At 39.0% G+C, this 24311-nt stretch overlaps 1 protein-coding gene across 18 annotated transcripts in view; it reads right to left on the reverse strand.

The window, feature by feature from the left end:
- Nucleotides 1-24311, reverse strand: part of LTBP1 (latent transforming growth factor beta binding protein 1) — a gene marked incomplete at its 5' end in the record, with an annotated part of 351236 nt that overhangs the window by 147131 nt on the left and 179794 nt on the right. For all 18 annotated transcript variants that reach the window (XM_081068154.1, XM_081068156.1, XM_081068146.1 and 15 more), the window contains 2 exons: nucleotides 1430-1501; nucleotides 5640-5742. In XM_081068154.1, the coding sequence (XP_080924280.1) occupies nucleotides 1430-1501; nucleotides 5640-5742 (175 nt within the window). The remainder of the gene's footprint in view (nucleotides 1-1429; nucleotides 1502-5639; nucleotides 5743-24311) is intronic.

Raw genomic sequence — 24311 nt, forward strand, 5'->3', positions numbered from 1 at the left:
ACATTTAACCATCTATTCATTCATTTAATTTATTCATTCTCCCATCCCTTTAATTCAATCTTTCATCCATTTAACACAATATTTTAATATCTTAAATTTACTGATTCTTAAATAATGTTGATTAATACATTATTCCCGTGTTACTACGATTTGCAGGTATTTTTCGAAAAGTGTTTTGGACATCTTCTCCTTGAGCAGTTCATTCTAACTTTCCCCCAATTCTTTCACATATGACGAGGGCTTATAATACTTTAAGGCAAAACATTTTAGAGGCATGGTATACCTATGTGCCTTTCAAAAGAAAATTCTCTAAGTCAGCAAAAGCTCTACAAGTCATAAAAGTTAGAGATCCAGTATGGATAGACAATTTACTTGAGAAAATTCTCTGGCAATTCAGATATTCCTTTGACATGAACCATTTTACTAGGGATTAATCTATATTTTGTAACATCACCTTAATCTACTCTGTCCTATAAACACATACTGGTCAAGTACAGAGCCCCAGACCCAAGTCAGAAGACAGATGTTTTCTTTACGTGGACTTTGGTTCAATAAAACTCTTAGAAGTTTTTCCTCGATGTATTTCGAGGAATACATCGAAATTTATTTCGATGTATACATATTCCCAAGTGACTAATGAAAATACTTTCATGCTAGACATATAAGGAGAAAACAGGACCATTAAGTATCCCACAAAATAACAAACCAAGTTTGTCACCATATCTGGGTACTGAACTAGGCACTGTTAAACCTGAGTTACATATACCCATAGGAAAGTCACTTAACCAGCCCGGGCTTCAATGTCCTTCATTTGTAAAGCGTTGACACTGGGCTAAATGATCTCTGACGTTCCCCCTGCTTGTTCAACTTTGCTGTACCATTCAAAAAAAAAAAATTTGAGCAAAACCACTCAGTACATTTCACATTTAGCTACATAGTTTTACCTACCGCCTAGTTAATGTGTGTTCACTCTAATATTTAATACTTGAATACGTAGAGGTGACCAGCAATATTCGAATGAGAGGAAAAAAAGAAGTCTCTGCTGCCAGCAAATCACGTGTCAGCAAAGAAGTAGTACTTAGGGATGTGTGTGCTCAAATGTGCACACACATGTGCCCAGGCATGAACAGTAGGTGACTAGCAAGTAGACCACCAGGTGATCCGTAATGCAATCCAATCTCCTGTGCATTTCATTGCAAATTAATAGAAGGGAAAAAAGTTCCATAAAGTTTAAATGATAGTGAATCAATTCCAGCAACCATACACTAACCCTCTGTATTTCCACATAACTAAAGCGAGTGAGCAAGAGCTGGTTCCCTGTGTGACCTTCTCCCGCTGGGCTAATGAGCAAAACATGGCAAAGTAACTCAGGTTTCTAAAAAGCCAAAATAACCATTGAGTCCATACCAATGAATTCAGTTAACCTTACCTTGACAAAAGGTGTTGTTAACCCGCTTATAACCTTGTAGACATTCCATCATTTGGTTATATCCATGGTAAGCTGTAAGGGAAGAAATAATTCTTTGTTACGTGCTTAGTTTAAATTCTTACAATACTAAGCAACTATATGTGATAACCAAAGCCATTGAAGGCATCAGTGGTCTTATTTATTTCAAAGATACTATTTAAATGAATATTAATCTCTTTCACATTATCCTGTTTTTCAATATACTTCACGTTTTTGCAATAGATAAAGTCCTAATACCTTGTCAGTAGATGTTGATTATGCTAAATGAAATAATTATAACTTTTACATTTTCTTTCAATTAGTGATTCATTAGTTTCCAAAGGATCTCTTCCTCTTCAATGATTTGCTACAGGCATCTGAATTTTCTTATCATAGGTAGCGTGACTACATGTCCAAGTCTGCTTGGGACAGTCCTGAGTTATGTCCGTTGTTCCACCAAAGTTCATTAATAGCACTCCATTTCACTCTCAAAAGTGTCCCAATTTAGACAATAAATGACGCTTGCCTTAATTGCAGGCTAATGTATTCTAGTGATGAGCTGATTCTTACTAATATGAAGCTGGAAGAATAAAAAGTGATGAGAGGAAGCTAGGAGATGAAAGGGGCTGCTGTGATCAGTTGTACGGTTCATCACTCAGAAAACTCATCAACAATACAAATGTAATAGTTATCAATTTGCCAACAAAACCCTATTCACTGAAATTTGAATGCTCTAAAGTGAGACCTGAGTGTCTTCTTGACTTAGCAAATATAGCAGAAGTTCTGGCACCAAGAAGACCAACGTTCAAATCTTGGCTCTGCCTGTCAACAGCTCTACAGCCTTGGGAGACAAGTTTCCTGGTTTTCAAATGGCAATTCTGTACAATGGGAGTATCCTATCTACCAGGCAGATCAGGGTTGTTGGGGAGTGTAGAGATAATTTATGCAAATGCCTGCAACAGTGCCTGACAAAAATAAGCACCCACTTAGTGACAGATGTCACTGCTCTTTCATGCAATAAGGTATTCTGCTATTAAGAAGATAATAAGCAATAGAAAATGGGCCATAATCAAAATAGGAGAGATGGCTAGACTCCTAAAAAGACCTACACAAGGTGTAAAAAGAGAAAGCTGAAAGTAACAAAGAAATCTTCTTACGGAAAATAAAATTATTTTGCTCCAACACATGTTCTTTATTGTCACCACTAATGGAACAGGGTGAATATTTACTAGTCATGTTCCTCTCCTCCTTCACTTCCTTTCTTTGCCATATTTCCCCTCTCTTCAGATCCTTCAGAATGCGGGAAAACGGTTCAAGTGAAGAGTCTTGGATCAGTGAGTTGAAATGAGGGAGGGGTCTGCACGAGGGGGAGGGGAGTCACCCCGTTCAGCTCCTTGGCTGCGTATCTAGTCTTTTCCCACGTAACAAAGACGCTCTGGAGCAAGCTGCCTACAGAGATTGTGGGCTCTCTGTGAATTAATTGTTCAAACACAAAAGAGAGATAATAACTTGTTTAAAAAGTTTCAACAGTCTTCTACCTCAAGGCAGAGAGTCAGACCAGATGATCGCTAGTCTTCCTCAGCTTAGGGTTCAATGTTAATTTTCTTCTAAAAGCTTTTAAAGGACAAGTGACTTGTTCATGCTAAAAACACTTTTAATAGATTACAGACTGTTTAATGAAATCATTTGCAGATTTAAAATTAAGTGTTCACAGTAAAAATTGATCAACAATGAAAGGTTCTTCTGTACATGCCTAAACAAAAACTTCAAACAATAAATAAAAGCCATTTGAAAACTGAAGTTTGAACACTTTAAGTGAAAAGAAAAGGAGGGGGGGATGGAACACAAAACCATAGTATATAAAGCCAAGGAAAGTTTGCTCTCTTCCAAAATGAATATGATTTAGAGAGTAGTACCAACAAAGGAAAGGAAAGTTTTTAAATGACACAGAAGGAATGTGACCCTGAGTGTGTTTCTTGGGAGTGAGTCACTTAGTTAGGCATAAACGGAGTAAATGTCAAGATGTTACTAGTTTACTTCATTCATAATCCACACTGCCCTTCCTGAAGTGGAATCAATCTCTTCCATTTTATACATTCAGTGAGCCAATAGGAAGTTATGTTCATCCGCCTTTAGTTAAAAGTGTTGCAACTTTGTACTTTCACATTCTACTGAAATTATTATCAAATTAAGATTCAGAACTAACAAAACCATATAAAGCAGTGAATTTATTCCCAGATTACACAATTCGAGATTTAAAAAAAAAAGATAGATGGTCAGGAATGGAACTTAGGGATTGAAAAGCAAAAACAAACAAACAAAAACACTAAGATTCCCTTTACACCTGCCTTGCAACTTTGGGATTTGGAAAAAAGAGGAAACAGAAGAAGCTATAAGCAAAAGATATACAGAGAAGGGGAGAAATGAAAAAGAAAAATAAGGGATAAGGTGAGAAAATTATTAGAAAACAAAAACTTAGCCCCAAAACAAAGTTGTACGAAATGGACTTCTCATTCTTCAGTCCTTAGAACCTAGCAGTAGGAAACATACCACCCTCCACAATATTCCTAAAGACATACACAGTCAATGAAGGATAGGCAGTTTTTAATTTGAAAAAATAAAGGCAATGCTGTTCACCATTGTAGATACAGACTCTCATTTCATATTTCATGAGCCGTAAGACTCAACAGCAAGTGAGAGCTGGGAGTCAAACTGAGGTCTACCTAATCCCAAACTTCATGTTCTTTGAATCGTGTCAAATGTCTCCTAGATACCCCTGTGATCTGGTTCCCAACACAATTTTAGACAAATGGATCTTTCAGAGAGAGGGGACCACCACACTCAACCAACTTGCTGGAAATCACGTTGCCAATCATCATCAAATCAGGAGAAAGTCCACTGAGGACATTTTCTCAGTATTGAGTGTCCTTACGTATGAGGCTTTTTTCCCTAAATGAAGAATTCATTCATTATTAGAAACTTTACTGGGTATTTCCACAATTGATCCTCCAAAAGAATATAAGAGCAATATCAACAAATTAAGTGAAATTAACTTTAGGCATCAAAAGATTTAGAGAATATGTAAGTTTGAGAGACAAGGAAGTGAAAATGAGAGACAATTTAAAACAAGTTATTATGATAGAAGGATAGTATATAAAACAGATATAGGGAGCAGTGACTCCAAGACGACAGATTCTAGATTTAACAGTGGGATTTAAAAGGCAGTTGAGAATATCAACACATTAACAGATGTTTAAGAAGAGTTTAAAAATTATCCAATTGAAACAAATAAGAAATTCCTTGTAGCATAAAGTATTAAAAAAAAACAACTATAAAAATCTTTAAACAAGGCAAAGAAAGATGACAGAAAAATATCACTTGCTTTCTTGGCAAAAACGTGATGAAGAAGTATAAAAACACTCAACTTAAAACAAGTTACCTCTGTCTTTCTAAAAAATATTAGAAATCAGTTATCCAGAGTGAATACTACACTCAAAAACTAAAAAGACAAACTAATTTAGAAGTAACAGAAAGATGTAAATTGGTATTGAATCAAATCAACAGTTCTGAAAAACAGATTTTATAGAATAATCAAAGCATGTGGGCATCAGTATGGAGTCCTGTCACTGAGAATTGCCATAGCGTGAAAGTTGTGACTAAGAAGAAAATGAGAAAGTACTGTGTCCTAGTGATTATAAATTTATCTTTAACAAATCAGCAACCAATTGTTTCTTTTTCTTTTTTCAAGTGAAAGTTGAAAACTTATACTATAACAAAAACTACAACAGAAGTTGTGGCTGTTAATAAAAATTTCATTTAAGGAATTTAACCTAAGGCAGAGAACAACGGACTTTTTATAGGGTTTGAATCATTTAATTAACATTTTTAAAGCCATCTTCTTTTCTCTTCACCTGAGAAAACAGAGCCTATTTTTAGCACATTGCCTCTTAAAAGGCTCTTTTTAAAAATACGTAATCCCACTGAAGAAGGCAACTGATAATTGTGCTTATTAACAAACAGAATCCGTATGAGGGTTTTCTCAGACTGGCAAGTTTTTCTGGAAACGCAAATTACAACACTGTGTTTCAATAAGTGTTCTTTGAAAGTCTAATGCTGTCCCCCCATTAGAACAGTCATCAGGAAACAGATAATGCCACATTAACCTACAAATCAGTGCTGAAACATCACTTACATGGCTTCTTGGGGCATTTCTGGCATTTGTGGAAGCCCCAGGAGGTACCCACGGTACCACAGCAGTCCTCCTGCTTCGAAAGGCCGGGGAGCGCTTTGCCACACTGCAATGAGGGGGTGTGAAATATGCAGGTTAATTGAGTGCAGGAAGCACAGCTCTACAGCACTGCTGTGCTTCAGCCACAGTATAGAACAGTTCCCTTGTTATCGACAGAATTAGAGAGGGAAGGAAAAAAAAAAAAAGCAACTCTAAAATTTCAATACAAAACACTAGAACAGAATCAAGACGACGCTAAAATGAGTGAGCATATTGTCCAGAGTTTCTTGGCATTTTTAGAGTCTTATCTGTCACTGGTCAGAGCACTTTATAAAACGTACCTTTCCAATGTTTTTTCCCCTTAATGAGAACTTGGAAACTGAAAAGGATCAATATAAACTATGAAAATTTTAGTTTAAACTGTCTACTGACCTCTCTCCTGTGGATCACCAGGGAACAGAGCTGTAAGGGCGTGGTGTGCGTGTAAACTGGGAGAATGGGGCACTGGTCCTGTCTACAAGAGGCTTTTGGTTTTCCTATAACACCAAGGCCTGGGCAGGGAAAGGACAGGAGCAGACAGTATAAGAAATGGTCCTTGGCTCTGGCAGGGATGAAAGCTCCAGGCGGCCAAGCAGTCTGACCCAGGGAGGTCGGCCAACCTAGGAAAGTGCTGGCAAGATTAAGTAAGACCAGCACGCAGAAGAGCATGGCTGAGAGGCTCCTGGAGCAGCTCGTGCTGTCACTTGCAAAGACCCATCTCACCACCCTGCTCAATCACGGGAGGTCAGAAGAGGCTGAGAGGCAGGCGTCTGAATTGAGACCTACTCAGTGGGGTTGGGAAGGGGCTAGGAAAACAGATCCTGCTCTGAGGACAGCTGTGCAGGGAGAGCCTGCTGAGTCCATCCCTGCTGGGCAGGCTAAGCCCACACCCCACATCTAAGGGGGTCACTTTGCCTTCCTCTGCTTCGACCTCTACAAAATCCTCCCAATGGCTTCAAGGGTCATCTTTCCAAGACAAATCTGATCACATTACTGATGAAAAACCTTCCGTGACTTCCATCGTCTATTGACTGCAAACTCGTTAGCATGACACAGAAAGCCCCTATTCCTGCCTTGCGCCTTATTTTTGACATTCTCTCTGTCCCCTTTCACCTCTCTAAACCCATCCTTTAGGCAAACCAAAGGACGCACGTAGTCTAGACAAACTGTCATTCCAAAGTTGTGTCTTCTCTCTCTAATGGTCCTCCTGTTTCCTTTGCCTGGAGAAACTTTCTTTATCCTGTGAGCCCCAGCTCTGAAGAACGCTCACGTGAAGCTTCGTGTCTCCTCAGTTTTAGCATTTTCCTCCCTCCCCTGTACTCCAGGACACATTCTACACAGTTCCACTGCCTCTGCTATGCATTTTAACTGAATACAGATGTATATTATTTATCTTTATATTGCAATACACAGTACACGTTGCAAATGCTCAATAAATGCTGAGGAAGAGAAGCAAGTAAGAAGGAGTGAGGGAGGGAAAGAGGGAAGGAGGGAAAGAAGGAAGGAAAGAAGAAAAGGAAGGAAAGAAGGAAGGAAAGAAGAAAAGGAAGGAAAGAAAAAAGGAAGGAAGGAAGGAAGGAAGGAAGGAAGGAAGGAAGGAAGGAAGGAAGGACGGACGGAAGGAAGGAACAAGTTGCAGTCCATCCAGGCAAGCAGTGGCTCTGTGAAAACCAATGGAAATTAGCAAACGCGCACAGACTAGTGAGTAGAACATGGTGAGAGAACGTCTGTGCAGGTGGTAAGCCTCGGAAGAGCAGCAGGTAGTAGACACCAGTCACCTGGCCGGCCTCCAGGGACACTGCCTCTTTCCCACCAGGTCCAGGCATGCAGCATTCTGACTGTGGCTCTAAGTGATTACATGTCCAAATAGTAATACAAAATCAGAGATGGCCCAGCATAGTTGATGAAGTTTTAGTTACATCCCAGCTTTGAAGTCTTTAGGTTTTTTCACTAGTTTTTAATGATTTCGACAGGATGTTGTGTGCTCTCCAAAAACCGTATATGATGAGACAGGGAGGGGAGAGGTAACACAGGAACAAAATGGAAAATCTGAGAGAAGAAAAGCATATACTGGCTGGATTCAGGTAGTTCCCAGACTCCTTCAGCTTAATCACAGAAGGCTTAAATCTGAAATACGAAGCAAGGAAGAAGGAAGAGGAAATAATGCTCTAGGTATAAGACTAGAAACAAAATGGTATGTTAAGAACACAGAGGTCTCCACTGTTGCAATCTGCTGCCAAAGTGTGCTTAATGTTTATTTCCAATTTTATCAATCAGATTGATGTAAGACACCAGTACAGGACATATGGAGATCATTCTTGTACTGAACTCTTTAGGTTCTTCTCTTAATCAAGCAAAACTCTCAACACTTGCTGATTTTATATGCCCAAAATTTTAGTAGCAGTTAAAATCCAATTTTCACCTTGGATTCCTAGAATGTTTTATTTGGTACGGCAAAAATAAATCATTGCTCTCTACCAGGCCTCAAAAAAAGGTACAAGGTTTTCATTACAGGATTCAGGCCGCTTTATCCAATGGCTTTGTTTTTGCAGGTCCACAGCCAAGAGCAGCACAAGTCATCCAAATCGATTAATAAATGGCAGTGTAGGTGGTACCACGACACTGTGTGTTCGACTCAAGACTGGGTCTGCACAGTATGAGAATAGGCTGCAAGGGTTGGAGGTAGGCTTACAACGAAGGCACAAAGTCCTACGTGTGCCCTCTAGTCATTTAACCATGAAGAGCTTTCAGTGTGCAGCCAGAAACTCCACCTGGGAGAGCCTTATGGCCATACTCAGGGTTCTCACCCAACACTACCCAACACTACGAGGCCTTCACTGGGTGGTGGAAATATCTAGAGGAAAAGAAAGTAGAGGAAAGACCTTCTTTCCCCCACACCAAAAGGCCACATCAGAGAAAACCACAGAGAATCGGATGTTAGACTGCAGAATGTGCTTCTCTCGACTGGTAGGTTCGGCTTCTCCGTGAGACACAATCACATGGACACAGACTCACTACATTTTTATGCCCAGATTGAGAGGATTTTTACGAGTTAAAAACACAAATGGAATTTCTCCTATGTGAATCATTCACCACATTTTCAGAGAAAGCCAGTTTCTTATTTCAAGGCACAGCTTAGGTATAAGCAATCCAGAACTGTGCTAAATTTACAACCCAATATTTAGCTATTTCAAGTCAGAAAGAAAAATCTATCCGGTCAAACGAGCAATGTGCTATAGCTCACACCACCTCGGGCTGCAGATTAGGAGACACTAACTCCACACATCGAAGCTAGGATTCAGCAAACGCGAGACCCACAGAGAGGACAGCAAACAGAATAATGAAGGTTCTGGCCACCAGGTCCTGTGAGCATCAGCTGAAGAACATGAAGATAAAAAGACTCCATGTAGCCATGACAACAGAGTTCAGATATGTTAAACAACCTTGTTGCTAGAAGCTAGTGGTTGCATGATTAAGGTATTAGCAGGACTCAACGCTGCAAATCACAGAAGAGAGGATTCAAGTCATTAAGCAGGAGACCTTTCCAGCAGTTAATGCTCCCCAAAAATTGAAGGTGCTCATACCCTTGCTGGGAGCAGAGGCTGGAGGAGCATCTCTCAGGAATGCCCAGGATACAGCACTTCTATGGTTTCTACCAGGTCTAGGGTTCTATGTTCAATATCGACAGCTATGTATATGATTCAGGAAATACAAATCACTACACACTAGAGCCAATCCTAAGTCCCTCTGTGGCTCTCATGTCTATGACAAGATCATGTCTTGGCAGATGCACTGCTGACCATCTCTTTTGTCTTATTTCCTCTCTCGTCAACATCTCGAGATGCTCGCCCCAGTCTGAGCCTCCTCCCTATAGGATTATGCAAACTAGACGGAAAAGAAAAAAATAAAGAGATACTCCTGACCATGATTAACCAGTGCACTGACCGTGATTCTTAGAAAATTAGCTGCATGAAAATACTTGCTGACCCTTCCTATCTTTATATCTGTTTTAGCACCATGCCCCAGAAGGTGAGGCTATTCAAGAATCATTACAATTACTTCACAGATATCCATGTTATAACTTTTGTAACACAAAATTATTACAAGCAATGGTGTGAAAACCTCCAATATTGAAAAGTTCAGAATTAATAGATTCCAGGATAATTTATTTTTCTAAATCTTGACCTGATGGAGACTACTTTTCGTCAGACTTCAACCTCAATTTTGAGGTAATGCCTTAGCATTTTCCTGACACACAAAGTCAAGCTATGATTACAGTTGTTTTTAGGGCTCCTTATAAATACAGAAGTATGGATGATTTGGCAACCAAGGCTTACAATTTTTGTCAATTAAAGTCTTACCACCAGAGTTGCTTCAGAGACTAACAATAACTTGATGGGATTGTGATAAATATTGGAGTGTGGTTTCATGAGATTTAATTTTTATACCTTAAAATTACTGGTACCTACAAAATCCTCATTCCAAGAATGTTCACTGCACTGTGCCAGGTTCTGGAGAAGGAAGATCTGGCAATGGGGAATAGAAAGGAGCACTAGTCTGGAATCATTACACCTGGACCTGAACCCCAGCGCTCTCTGATGAGCAGTGAGGCATTCAACAGATCCTCCAACCTCTCCAGGCTAGTAATGGGACAATAATTCCGACTTCAAAGGATTGTAGTGACATCAAATGATCCACAACCACGCAAGGTTGCCTTCACCCTATCAGTCTTCCTCTGGGGACTAGAAAAGGGTGACCTTTTGGGATGTGTTCTGCACTAGGACATAGGGTTTGGTAAGCAGAGTGAAGTCTGGGTCCCCATTTTCTCCCTCAGCTGGTGACGTATGTGGGTCCAACCTATCACATGTTGAAGTGCTGGCCATTTCTCAGACTCTCTGGACACATGAAAAGAGTTCAGATATTTCACTAGTAAAAGGGCCATTCCACGAAGACGGCCACCACATCAACTATTTATAGTTTTACTATTGAAGGCATTTAAAAAATGATAATATTGAAATACAATTACTTTTACCACATATATATCTCATTTTATTTTGTTCTCATTACACACTGAAGTATAAAATTTGAATTTGCAAAAGGACCATTTTCTCAAAGAGAATATGGCACTGAGCCAAGGAACAAATAAACAAAACTTAAAATGTTAACGCAATGCAAATTTCTTACATGTTTCTAGAGATTGCTTTTGAAGTAATACATGAAAGAGGAGAGAAGGCTGATTCATCCTAACTCTTGCAAGAGTACGCAGGGCCGTGTTTAGGCAGGAGCTAAAACAAGACAGTGACTCACCCCTTGTACTGTAGAGAGAGAGAGATTCCCAAGAGATAGAAAAACTCTGCTAAGCCCAGGACCCACAACCACCTGGGAGAGGACCCAGGGTAGGCAGGTAGGAGGGGAAGGACAGACAAAGGCAGGCCAAATACAAAGGAACAGTGGGCGAGTGGGGAAAGTCAGAGAATGAGGTGGAGCTAAGCCCTGGAGAGTTTTCCAAATTTGGGGTTCAAGTTGTAACTGGATATCAAAATAATCAGGAGACAAGGAAAAGAAAGCATCCCAGTTTCTTTTCCCAAGGCAAAAAATTTTGGATTGCTTCCAATTAAGTATCTGGCATCTTCAAAGTAATAGTAAACACAGAAATATTGATAAAGAGGAAAAGAAGGAAGAGAAAAAGATTAAGTGTTTTTACAAAAGTATAGTTTTCTTTTTTTGTGTTGTTGTTTTTTTTTTTTACATCTGGTACTTCCCCTTAAAATTAAAAAAAAAAAAAAGAATTATTGGGATAGAGTATATCATTCATGGGGGAAAAAAGGAAGAAATTATATTTAAGGTAAACATGATCTGTAATCATGAAGAGGACAAAAGTAAATGAAATTGGATAATTATTAAAGGCCCATAGGCTATTCTCTTGCTCAAACAAATAGCGGGGACTTTTAATGTCAGCACAGCTGAGCTCTTTCCCCAATAAGAGAGACGTCCTGACACAAAGCCAACGCCCAGGCATCTCCATGTCCAGCAGAGTTAGCACTTCCTGAATGTGAAATTGGCCTTGCCACACAACCATGTTCCCTCTACGCCCAGTGAAAAGCAGTGTAAAGATGACCTGTAACTGAGGAAATGACAAGAGCATAACTTTTGAAGTTGGACCAACATAGAGGCAAATCCTCACTTTACCAATTACCACCCACATGACCATAGACAAAACTCTCAACCTCTGCCTGCTTCCTCCCTGATAAAATGGAACTAGAAATGTTCACAGAGCTCTAGAGAGAACTGAGATAATAACAGGAGACAGATTCTACATAAAACAGCCACAGGACCAGCACACACTAGTCTCGAAATCAGTATTAGACCTCTTCCTGCAAGGCCCACATTTTAAAACCGGAGACTCTTCAACAAAGGATGGAGGAATCTAACAGTTACTCAATATCCAATGTCCCAGAGTCCACCCACGGAGAAGAGATGTATAAAAATAAATAATTAAGTTATTTACATATAGAAATAAGAAAAGATATTCTTAAGATTTCGGTAAAAATGTTCAGATTTTCACAACAGTGCTCTGACTAGTAAAGAACTGTTCAGAGAATAAATGCTGTAAAGGATTTGCAATTATATGAATTTTGTTTGAATTCTACTCAAGAAGCACAATATGGTATCACTGAATTACAATAATTCAACCAGTTAATAAATACCATTGTTCAAGCAGCAGATAATTTCACTTTGGGGACATCATGATCAATCCTTCTGGTGCAAGAAGACCAAGATCACAAAGCCCAAATAGCTGAGCCCACTCTGTATCTCCTCCTCGAAAGCATCCACGGCCTGATCAGAAAACACTGGAAAGACCAGAATTCCCTAAGAAGATTCCCATGTCCTTTCGTGTTCAGCTAGTGTTATAGACTGAATGTTCGTTTGCCCCTTCCCCCAAATCCATATGTTGAAGCACTAACCCTCAATGTCATGGTATTAGAAGGCGGAGCCTTTGAGAAGTAATTAGATTTAGATGAGGTCATGAGGGTGGAGCCCTCGTGATGGAATTAGTGTCCTTATAAGAAGAGACCAGAGTTCTTTCTCTCTGCTACGTGAGGGTTCAGGGAGAAGGTGGGTGTCTACAAACCAGGAAGAGGCCTACCAGGAAACAAATCTGTCAGCACCTTGATCTTAGACTTCCAGGCTCCAGAACTGTGAGAAAATAAATTTTGGTTATTTAAGCCACCCAACCTATGGTATTTTGTTATGGCAGCCAGAGCCAATTTATACAGATAGCAAAAGTTTCTTATGAATCCTCCATGCCCAGAAGAGATGGCCTAAGAGCCAGGATGGAATATGAGTAGTTGAAAGAACATTGGAGTGGGAACCAGAAAAACCTCAGTTTTTGTCCTCACCAACCACAAACTCAATATAAGATGTGAAACAAATTAATTTACTTCTCTGGACTTTAACGTCCTCATCAATAGAATTTTAAGGATAGACTAATTGCTAACAGTCACTGATGCGCCTGAATGATTTTATTATGAAGGCTCTAGTGCAGGGGTTAGGGTATCGTGGGAGCTATGGTGGAATAATGTCCTGTGTCAGGGCAATTCTGTGAAGGTCAGTGTGCCCTCAATGTCCCCTGCCTGCCAGGGTGACACACTACATTCCATGATGCCACAGGCTGCCTAGTCCTAACATCGTATTGAGACCTGGACCCACTCGATCCGTGAAAATCAGAATGGGCTTCCTCTTCCTGACCCTACCTCGTGCTCACTCTTTTCCTGCCAGCATCTACTCACACACAAAAAAGCAGCTACAACTTCCTGACAACCATCAAGCTCTTCAATGGCTCCTTTCTGGATTATATTGTAATAACTAATTATAATGAATTATATACGATTACCAATAGGCAAAATATCAGAAATGACTCAAGACAGTCATATAGAAGCAGGTTTTGCATGCCTTGAGCTGTGAATGATTATAAAGTCACATTATGGTCAATCAACCCACACTGCACAGGTGTCCCATACGTTATTCCACCTGTGCAGGTGCCATGCTTACCTCACTAATACCCAGAAGTACCTTATTCCAAAGTTCTGCCATAAACCTTTGAGGTATTCTGGCAAACAGAAGTTACAGCCTCAGTACCATGAATCTGGTTGAAGAATGTGAATCCCATTTTGGGAAATCTTGGATTTCTTTCCATAAAAATCGGAATGAGGTCCCTTATGGGAAAAGTTCTCACTGGATGTAATGGGTTGGATTAATCCAGACTTCTGTCACAGCTCTTCTTTGTTCCTACCATCAATCTTTTTGCTATGATATAAACACATTTCCACTCTGGCAAAGTGACTTCTGCCCATCTTCCGAGCAAAATGGTGTTCTTTTAGCCTCTGGACCAACTATGGCTCCAAATTAAACTGGAAAATCTCATGAGAGCTCTTCAATGTCCATGTCCAGAACATTAAATATGTTTATTTCCATGTGCCAATAAGCAAAAGGGTCCAAATCTCTGAACCCTATCACTAATGCAACTGCAGCAACATATCTGATCAACTTGTTCTAAAGGCCCGTTGTCATAAAGGAGAATATTGTACGATGGAGCACTGGCAGGGTAACAGGCATTGTCTCATAAGAAGAGGAGGAAAACGCTTAAATACTTCCAGATTTTCTAAAAGGACTTGTAAAAAATTTGCTTTGGCTTGAGCAGAACATTCTTTATAGGCAAGGTTTTTTTTATTTTATTTTTTTTAAATCCACCCAGCTTTCTTTTATTAGAGTAATTAAAACAATGTTAGGCATTTTGGGGTATCTGACACAACCATAATCCTCTGATATAGCTGGGCTATTGATTGTACAAAGTAATGACTGTGACTAGGGCATTAACTGCTGGAAATGTATCCACATCGATTTCTGAGAGTGTATTTGTTTAAAGCCTACTGAAGCCAAACCATGGGCTTCAAGGAATTCCAGACGACTACTTTAGTTTATGAAACGGTCTTCTAAAAGTTACACTAAGGCAAAAAATGGTTTTAAAGTAACATACAAAGGGAAAATTTTCTTAAGCGTGAAACTTCTGATTCTACTTGACATCTGTTCTAAAGAAATGATCAAATTTGGGCTGCCTATTTTCTCCACCTCTACAATGATGGGAGCATTTGAACAGTCAAGTCTACCAAGTTGTGATATATGTGTGTCTTGCTACTCTTAAATGGCAAAAAAGAGTAATTAAGGATTCTCCTGACTATATTTCTGACAATACAAATCACATCATAAATCCTAGGACTAGATGGTGAAAATATGAAACTTATTCTAAATTCCACTACCAAGGATGTATCTAAAAAAAACAGACTCACATTGAGGGAAGAAATAAAGATGGGCATATAAGCATGGGTATTATTACTATGGCAACCAGATCACTCCCACATGATGAGCATAAAGACCTATTTGTCCCAATGCTTATTTCTAGAACTGTATTGAGAGAAATTTTCTATATTAAACTTCAATGTTTGTCAGTTTCCTTTTTTGTCAGTGTAGAGATACTGAAAGGAACAAAAAACATTTTGGGCTTCTAGCATTATGTAAATTGTAGCACGTGCCTCATTTGGTTAAGCTTTCCGTTTTCTGTGTCTTAACCAAGTACACAGAACTCAAAACTAATAATTACTTGTGGTTTGCTTGTTAGTAATGTAGAAAAACTAAGTGCCACAAATCAATATGTTTTTCAGTTCCCTGCAAGCAGAGAATCAAGTCTGTCTTGACCACTGCTCTTCCACTTGGCAGGAATATTTACTGCTCACCTAAGAACCACTTACTTCGCCTCATGACCCAGCTCCCTCACTTTATTAGTCAGCTCTGGATGCCGTAACAAAATACCATAGACTGGGGAGCTTTAACAACAGACATTCATTTCCTCGCAGTTCTGGAAGGTCAAAACCTAAGATCAACGTGCCAGCGTGGTTGGTTCTGGAAAGAACTTTCTGGCTTGTAGGAGGCCACCATCTTATTGTGTCCTCAACATGGTAAAGAGAACAAGCTCTCTATTGTCGCCTAAGAACACTAATCCTATTGTATCAAGGCCCCACCCTTGTGACCTGTTTTAATTAACTTCTTACAGACTACTATATTTTGCTGTGTATAATGCACACTTTTTTGTCCAAATTTGTGAGGGAAAAATAAGGATGTGCATTATACATGGGTAGAACTAATTTCATTCCTATATAAATGTTTTTAATTCTTTTATTTATGCTTATGAGTTAAAAGTGTAACTCTAGAAATCAATAACAATATCCATATGCAAAACAATACCCTGAAACACCATAATTAGTTTTATTGAACTTACTACGAACTTGCAACCACGAAGAGTTCTTTGTCTTCTATGATACATAAATATCATAAATTTGTTACCGGTACATAAAATTTCTTGTACCTTGTATCTGTTCTTGTGTTTTATAATTATTTGCTACATAAAATTTCTGTACCATAATATACTAAAAATGCTAAAATTTCCTTTGTAATACAAAAACAAGTACCTACATGTAAACAAATAAAATTTTGAGTTAAAAAATGAAAAAGCAACATTTTCTTTTCTCCCTGAAAGTTTGGGCCAAAAACGTGATTGTGCATTATACATGGCAAAATACAGTATCCCCAAATACAATCAATCACATTGGAGGTTAAGACTTCAACGTGGATTTTTGAGGGGGGCACAATTCAGACATAACACTACCAGTTAGGCAGGCCCATGTGACTTATTCTATACAATGGGTTGTGTTAAAGTAGGGAGTTCCCCTGGCAAGACTTCTCTTTCCCTGCTGCAGGAACTGAGGAGGCCATGTATGCTAGACAACCCAGCAGTAACATGATAGAACCACCATCAGCCTGAGTCCTGCACAGTGTGTAGCACAGAGCCCCCCGGCTCACCTGTTAGACGTCTAGTATACACAAAATAAAGGCTCTTGTTGTGTTTATTACTACAGCACCACCTAGCCCAACCTGACTAATACTAATACATTTAACGGACTACTCATCTGTGCGCAGCACTGAGCTCAGTTCCTAAGGGCCCTGTCCTAGTGAAAAGGATAAACTAGTGGGGAAGAGGAAAGAGGCACAAAATCAACAACTTTAAGACAATTAAATTCAAATTGGTCTGATTGGATTCAAAATGCAGTAAGAGTTCAGGGAGGAAGGGGGAATATAGGTTGAACAAGGACTGGAAGGCTTGTTGGAGGGGCCAGCACTTGAGAGGAGTCTCTCAAGTCAGGGTGGATTGGAGAGATCATTATAGGTGATGACTGCATTTGATGTTTTACAGTTCACTCTGTCTATAAATCCCACGCATATGTTAACATCAGTAGCACCTAAGATTGTGGAAAAGAAGAAAGGTGTCAAATCATCAGAGTCAGGGGACTGCAGGGCTAAGAGAGGCCTCGGTCATCCTTTCAGCCAAACCAGTTATTTGAAAAACAAACTGAGGGCCAGAGAATTGGTGAATTTGCCAAAATGGCAAAAAGAGCTATCAATTTGGAAATACCAACACAAGCCTGTCCCCACCTCTCTAAGCTTCAAGTTTCACTTAAGTAAATGGGAAACAAGAATACCTAACTTTTCCTTGTTTTGAAGTTGTTCTGAAGGTCAAGTAAGGTCATAAATGTGAATGTTCTCTGTCAGCTATCAATTTTACAAAAATAAATTGTCTTCCTAAGATGCCTGCCTGCCCCAAAGCCACAGAATGTGGACCATTTTCTTAACAACTCCATTAACGCTTACACATTCTAAAGGTGATCATCTTAAAGGCACTGCTTTGCTGCCTTTGTTCAAAATATTTAGATCTCCTCTGTCTGGATTTCAGAATTCTCTTCAGGGCTGGACACGTGTTACTTTAAATATCCTCAACAGTGGCACGACCCTGCTCGCAGAAGGCTGAATTGACCATGGGAAGCTTCCAGATTCATTGAGAATAGAGTAAATGAAGGAGCTGCAGATCAAAGACAGGTGAATTTCCATGTGCTGCTCATAAAGTGGTTCTGAAACAGTGCGTTCAGAACAGAAACTGAGAAACCGTTTGCCCAACAGCAGCCTCACGAGAGCAAATGCACAGTTTCCTGAAGAGATCTCGTTGAAACAGATCCTCCGATTTTACATATAAATTATTTTCCACATAAAAGGAGAGAAGAGGAGAAAGAAAAAAAAATCGAAGGATGAGAAAAAAAGAATCAGGACTACTATCACCGTGAGGGAAGGTGTCGGCTGGAATCGGGAAAGCATTTTGTTGTCCCTTAGCACATGGCAATGTTGCCTTTTTCACTACAACTCTGTGTGTGAGATTCCAGAACTGGAGATGTGTGTGTGTGTGTGTTTTGTTTGTTTGTTTGTTTAGGAAAGCAGATGACTCCACTTCATTTTTGCAAATCTCAATTCCAAGGGATCATACAGACAAAGCCAAGAAACAACATCAGACCCTACAAATGCCAGCTGTGACTCTTTAAACATTTTTGCAATGTATGGAGCCTAAATCAACCATCAATTCAGCCATGGTCTCTTAAAACTATTTCCAACATGCTCAGAACTGACATCTTCTAATGTAACGACCACAAGATCTTGCCACTTTGCCAATATCAGAAGTGATGTAACCTACTTCCTCTCTGAACTACCCCATCATTATTTTCAATGCCTATTCTTCTGCAAAAGCAAGAGTCTAATTATTAACGGGTATATTATTTTAGTGAGCCCTAGAGGTATAAAATACAGAAATCTGATATCCCATGTCATGATGAAGGCATTTTCATTGCCAATAAAATGAAAAACATCTGAGAGAAGGGGCTTGGGAAGGACCAAAGAAGCAGAAACTTGCTTGTCTATTAAACGAGTCAGGGTAAGTGAACACTCGAAGCTGACAGACCCTTTAGTGTCCAGAAGACACGGGCCTGGTAGGGACTGGCTATTAGGCATAGGAGGGTAAAGTCTGGGTCATCACCTATTCTCTGAAGCACTCTCCTTCAGTTCTAAGAATCTGTAGTTTGATTACCCTAACAGCTCAGCCCCACATTCTCAGTCCAAATAAAACTAGCAGTCTTTCCCACCACTGGCAAGAGCCCAGTGACATGCAGACATGTTCCCTTTCACATGCAGCATTTTCCCCCTTTGGATCTTATCCCTGTCTTTACTGATTGTTTCGACTCGACGGAAGAAGGCCCCTGCACCACGTCAGTCTGGCAGGGGTTGCTGGAGCAAGACCAGCCAACACTGCAGAGCTCCAGGCACCTATCACTGAGATGTGTGTCACACCTTTGGTGATACCTCTGCTGTTGACACAGGTAAGGTTTGGCACAGATGGCCATTTTAGAGGCACTAGAGACAACCAGACTCACTGACACTCAATTAAATATTTCTTAGATTATGCCAAAGGAGTATTTGAGTGGGACATTGAAGAAAAACCCAGATGGCACAGGAAGTGCCTGGTGTTAATGACTTATTCCACCTGAAGGAAGCCAAACTTCAGTAAATGCAATCAGCACACCCCAACAAGGCTCTCGTCTCATGGAGAGCACAGACATCCGCTTAACTCCGGCCCTGCCTTCCTTACGCACTGCCCAACAGCACCTCTGCAAGATGAAGTTCACCTGGGGGGGCCCTGCCCCTAAGAGGATGTGGGCAGCAGGAATGGGTAAGGGTAGAGGGCCACATACACACCTGTACCCACTGCTGACCCAGCCTGGCTGGCTCAGTTCTCCCTCCCACATAAGGGGTAATGCATAAGTGCGGAGAGATCAAGCATCTCTGGTAAGTGTTTTATAACATTCTTTCTTTAACCTTATCATCTACGTATGCCGTTTATGGTCTCAGTATAGAGAAATAACCAGTGTGAAAGTGTTACACTGCTTCTGGTATTATCCCTGTCATAATAAAACTATTATTTCATCACAAATTTAAGCCTCACCCCAGAAAGAGTCTCATAGTTAGGGCAGAAGAGAGTCTGTGGAAATTAATGAATAGGTTTCTAAGCAGAACGTAGCATCCCAGCTTCCTTAATTGTGCACTAAATGCACCTTCCATCACTCAGAAGAGTTTGAACACGCACAGCTGTCTCTACATCTATAGTAGTAACTATTCATCTATCTATATTTTTTCTGCCAGGTGAAATTGACAGGCATGACATCTGTTTCCCCACTTTCTCATTGGTTTCTGAGTTGTAGAAAACAAGAAATATTTTTCTTCAAAGTCCTGTGACAAAAGTATTAAGACTTTTTTTAAAAAGTTTTTTAAAAAGTTCTTTCAGCCATGTAATTAGGATACTTTCCACTTCAATGAGCTCACACTTTCCTGTTAATTTCTCCATGATGCTTTTTTTTAAAAAAAAAACAACAAAAAAACAAAAGCTAAGTGCATCTGTTTGGCCCTTCAGAATGGAGTGTGTGTTCCAGTGCTAAGGTTTAGAGTTTGATGATGTTATTGAATTTATCTGCCAAAAGAGACCTATCTCCAATTAAATAATCTTTTTTCTCCAAATGGCCCATTCTGTTTCCATTTTTCCTGTCCAAAAAGAACTGTTGGAACAACTTCTGAAAATTCTAAGGGGATCCCAAACAGTTCTCATATCACTTTAACTCAGTCTTGCCCCAGGTCTTATTATTTATACGACAAATAATTAAAGGAAATAAAGGATTTTCCAATGATTTCAAAATTTCACATCAAGTACTGGTCCTTTTTTTTCTTCATAATCCAATTAAAAATTATTTTCCTCTATGGAATGTGTATTAGAGAACTTAATCTTAGAGTTTGTTTCTTATGGGTTTTTTAAAAACTGTTATGGGGGATTTTATGGTTGCAAACTATAAGGGTGTGTTTGCTTCTTATTTGATCTTTATCTGTGGAAAAGCTCTGTACTAAAAATATCTTTTCTTCTGTTTACATTTACTGCAGGTTTTCCAGTATTTCTGTTCTTCTTAGTTAACTCAGGTGTTTATGTGTGCAGTTTTCTTTTTTCTTTTGGCATTTGCAATAAGGTCTTGAAGAATTTTTTTGTCTCATCTTATAATCTGTGTCTAATGAAGGAACATGTTCCTCCCTTGAACAGAGAACATATGATTTGCACAACCAGGCAGACTCTATATCGTGAGCCTGAACTCTTCTCAGACAAGAGTTTTTTCATACCATCTGGGCACTCTAAATATTCGTTTCCACCAATTAGGCAATAAAACATGTTTGAAACAATGAAAAGCTCAGATGACAAATAAGTTTCAAATTTAAGTCACAGTTTAAACAAAGGGTACCCTCGCACAATGGAAAAGGTGTACAAACATGTATATTCAATGTTCCCTGTGGTACAAAAATAGATTAGAGGGGTGTTTTCTGAAATTTGGTCTCTCCTTAGAGAGGAAAACCAGCATGGAAATGTTCAAATTTTAAGCACATGAAAACATGAGATTATCCTGAAAGCAGCTGGTACTTGTAACCACTGGAGATGTAATCCTAACTTGATCTATATACAGTGAGCAAACTTTCCAGAATGCTTTCAAATATATACGGTGTGCCGCTGTCTACTCCAGGTAGCACAGAAACCTAATTCTGTCAAAATTATGACCTGTCAAACTTGATTTACATTCAAGAATCCCATTCCTCTAGGACGCCCTATACGTTCTATTAGATTAACTTCTATTTCTTAATACTTGAAATTAAATTTAATGATGACTATACCCAGCCCAATTCACATAAAAATCAATACTCTATATGATCTTACGAATAAGAAATTATTTCTAGGACTCTGAAAGATGAAACATCACTTTCTACAAAAGGAATGATTCCCCCTGTATCTTGCTACGCTCTGTCAAGGTGAAACACATTATAGTTATTCCCAATTCCATTATCCCTACTCCTTTCTCTTTACAGTACACACCAAATGTCCTCTGTTCTCATGAATCTAACCAGTATTACCATATCTAAGCACTGACCACTGCATTGTTTCTAGCAATCTTTTCACTCCGTCTCTAACACAGCATTGGATTCCCTGATTGATAGCCAAGAATACTCCATTCTTGCTGTCAGTCAAGGATTGGGCTATTTAAAATAAGATGTGGCTACTTGTCTTCACCTCACAATCCTTCCCCAAGCAACGGTCAGTTAATCAATCACAGCAAGCATTTATCTGATTTCTGAAGCAAGGAAGTTCGTAATAGTCCAACTCATCACCATCTTTTTCTTCCCAACAGCCTATAATCAAATCCTGATGCTTCCTTCTTTACAAAAGCCCCTACATTCATCTCTTTATTGTCCACTTTTCACCCTAAATTGGACCCTGGTCATTTCACAACTGGACCAAGGGCAAGGTCTCTTCCCTGGCCTCCTCATGTCTCCCATCCCCACATCCACCTACCCCATTTAGTAGAAAGTTGAAACGTTTTAAATTGTTTTTCAAAATATTATTAAATGTGTTCAAGTTACAGCTTTTACATTCAGCTTAATATTGTATTATTCTATTGGCACACCTCAGAGATATTGCAGATTCTGTTCCAGATCACCACAATAAAATAAGTATCACAATAAAGCAAGTCACACAAACTTTTTGGTTTCCCAGTGCATATGAAAGTTAAGTTTACACTATACTGCAGTCTCTTAAGTGTGCAATAGCATTATGTCGAAAAAATGTACATACCTTAACTAAAAATACTTTATTGCTAGAAAATGTGAACCATTATCTAAACCTGTGGGAGAAATGGTGCCAAAAGACTTGATCAATACAAGAATTGCCACAAACCTTCAAAAACAACCCACAATTATCTGAAAAGTGCAATAAAATGAAGGACAATAAAATGAGGTTTGCCTATATTTGTACATCTAGAAAATTTCAATTTTTCCCCCATTCTTTTTCTCATAGAAAAATTTCAAATATACTGAGATATCCAAGGAATAATACAATGATCTCTTGCATATCCATCTCTTAGAGTAAATGATTATTATAATTTACTGGTATTTGTGGTGTAAAATGCATTTGAAAGTAAATTATAGACATCATGACATTTCCCACCTAAAACCTTCAGCATTCATCTCTCAAGAATAAGGGTATTGTCCTATACCCCCTAATATCATTATCACATCTAAACAATTAGTAATAATTCCAAAATATGATTTAATATCCAGTTCATAAACTTTCCCAATTGTTCCCCAAGTATCTTCTAGAGTTCGTTTTTTTGTGTTTTTTTTTAAAAAAAACAGGATTACTTAAGGTTCATACATTACATTTACTGTTGTGTCTCTTTAGTCTCTTTCTACAAAAGTCATTCATTCAACTTTTTTTTTCCATCGTATGATTTCTGTGAATAAACCAGACAATATCCTACATTATGAATCTGATGGGAGGAGAGCGGGTATGGTATTTTTAGTTGTTTCATTACCCTCAGTATTCCCTATAAGTTGGAGGTTAGGTGTAAAGACTTGATCAGATTCAGGTTAAACATGTTTGGCAAGAATACTTTCAGGGTAATACATAAACTTCATACTGTATCATATCAGGAGGCACCTACTGTCAGTTATCCCACTTGTAATAATTCTGAGTTTGATCACTTGAAGGAGCTTCATGCTATCTTTACCTGGATACCAAGTCATTTTTATTGCATTATGTCTCAGGTTGAAGAAGCTTCATATTTATGCAAACATCTGCCAGGAATCTCGGGCTAGTTTACACCTCCGGTCTCTTCTGACCCTGCTTCCTCACCCATTTTTGCAAAGTTCTCTTTCCTCTGATTAATTCTTCTCCCCGCTTTCTCTCTGAGCTTGGTTTTCTAACCAATCACCCGTGCTCCTCTACCACTGAAGCAGTTCCTGAAATTCTACTCTATGAAACTTTCCTGAATTTCAATACATTAATCACAGTTCATGTTGGGTTCTCAACCCCACACTTTCTGCCTAACTAGAAAGTGCCACAGAAACAAGGGCTATTTCTGCCAAATTTGCTTTGTATATGACTTCTCATGGCAATGCATAAACAAGTGCTTAGTGACAACTCCATGGCACCAAAAGTCTCGATAGTGGAAATCTGCAGCTAACAAGAGTGTTCCCAAGAGTACAGCACGAGTGAGCCTTTAAGCAGCTGCTTTTGCCATCCTTTAAAATCTACCTCTACCTCCTTCTGTAGTTGTGCATGCAAACCAACCATAGCAAAAAAGCACAAATATTTTCAAACATCTTTATAGGATACATCTGATACACTATTGACAATTTGCCAGGAATGTATATTTTTTAATGCCTGGATCACCCTGAATGCACTAATTAACTGGGCAATCATAAGTATCCAGTAACATGTCTCACCAACATGGAAGACAAATACATATGCTGAAAATGTTTCCTGAAAACAGGTCTTATTTTTAAGCTGTGTATTTGTGACTACACATGCAAAATGAATTAAGACTTGAGATCACTGTCTGGATTAGTCAGACCAAAAGTAAGAGAGTTATGCAGATAAGGCAAAAGTATTCTACTGAGTTTGAATTATTCGAGTCACTCCACCAATTATCCAACTAATTTTGAATATATAGTCCAGCTTAGGCTTAAAAGTAAATAATTGTTTTAATCTTTTCTAGTTAGCAATCATCTGTCTAATATTACACAAGA

Source organism: Rhinolophus hipposideros (genome assembly GCF_964194185.1).
Source record: "Rhinolophus hipposideros genome assembly, chromosome: 12".
NCBI classification, from domain to species: domain Eukaryota; kingdom Metazoa; phylum Chordata; class Mammalia; order Chiroptera; family Rhinolophidae; genus Rhinolophus; species Rhinolophus hipposideros.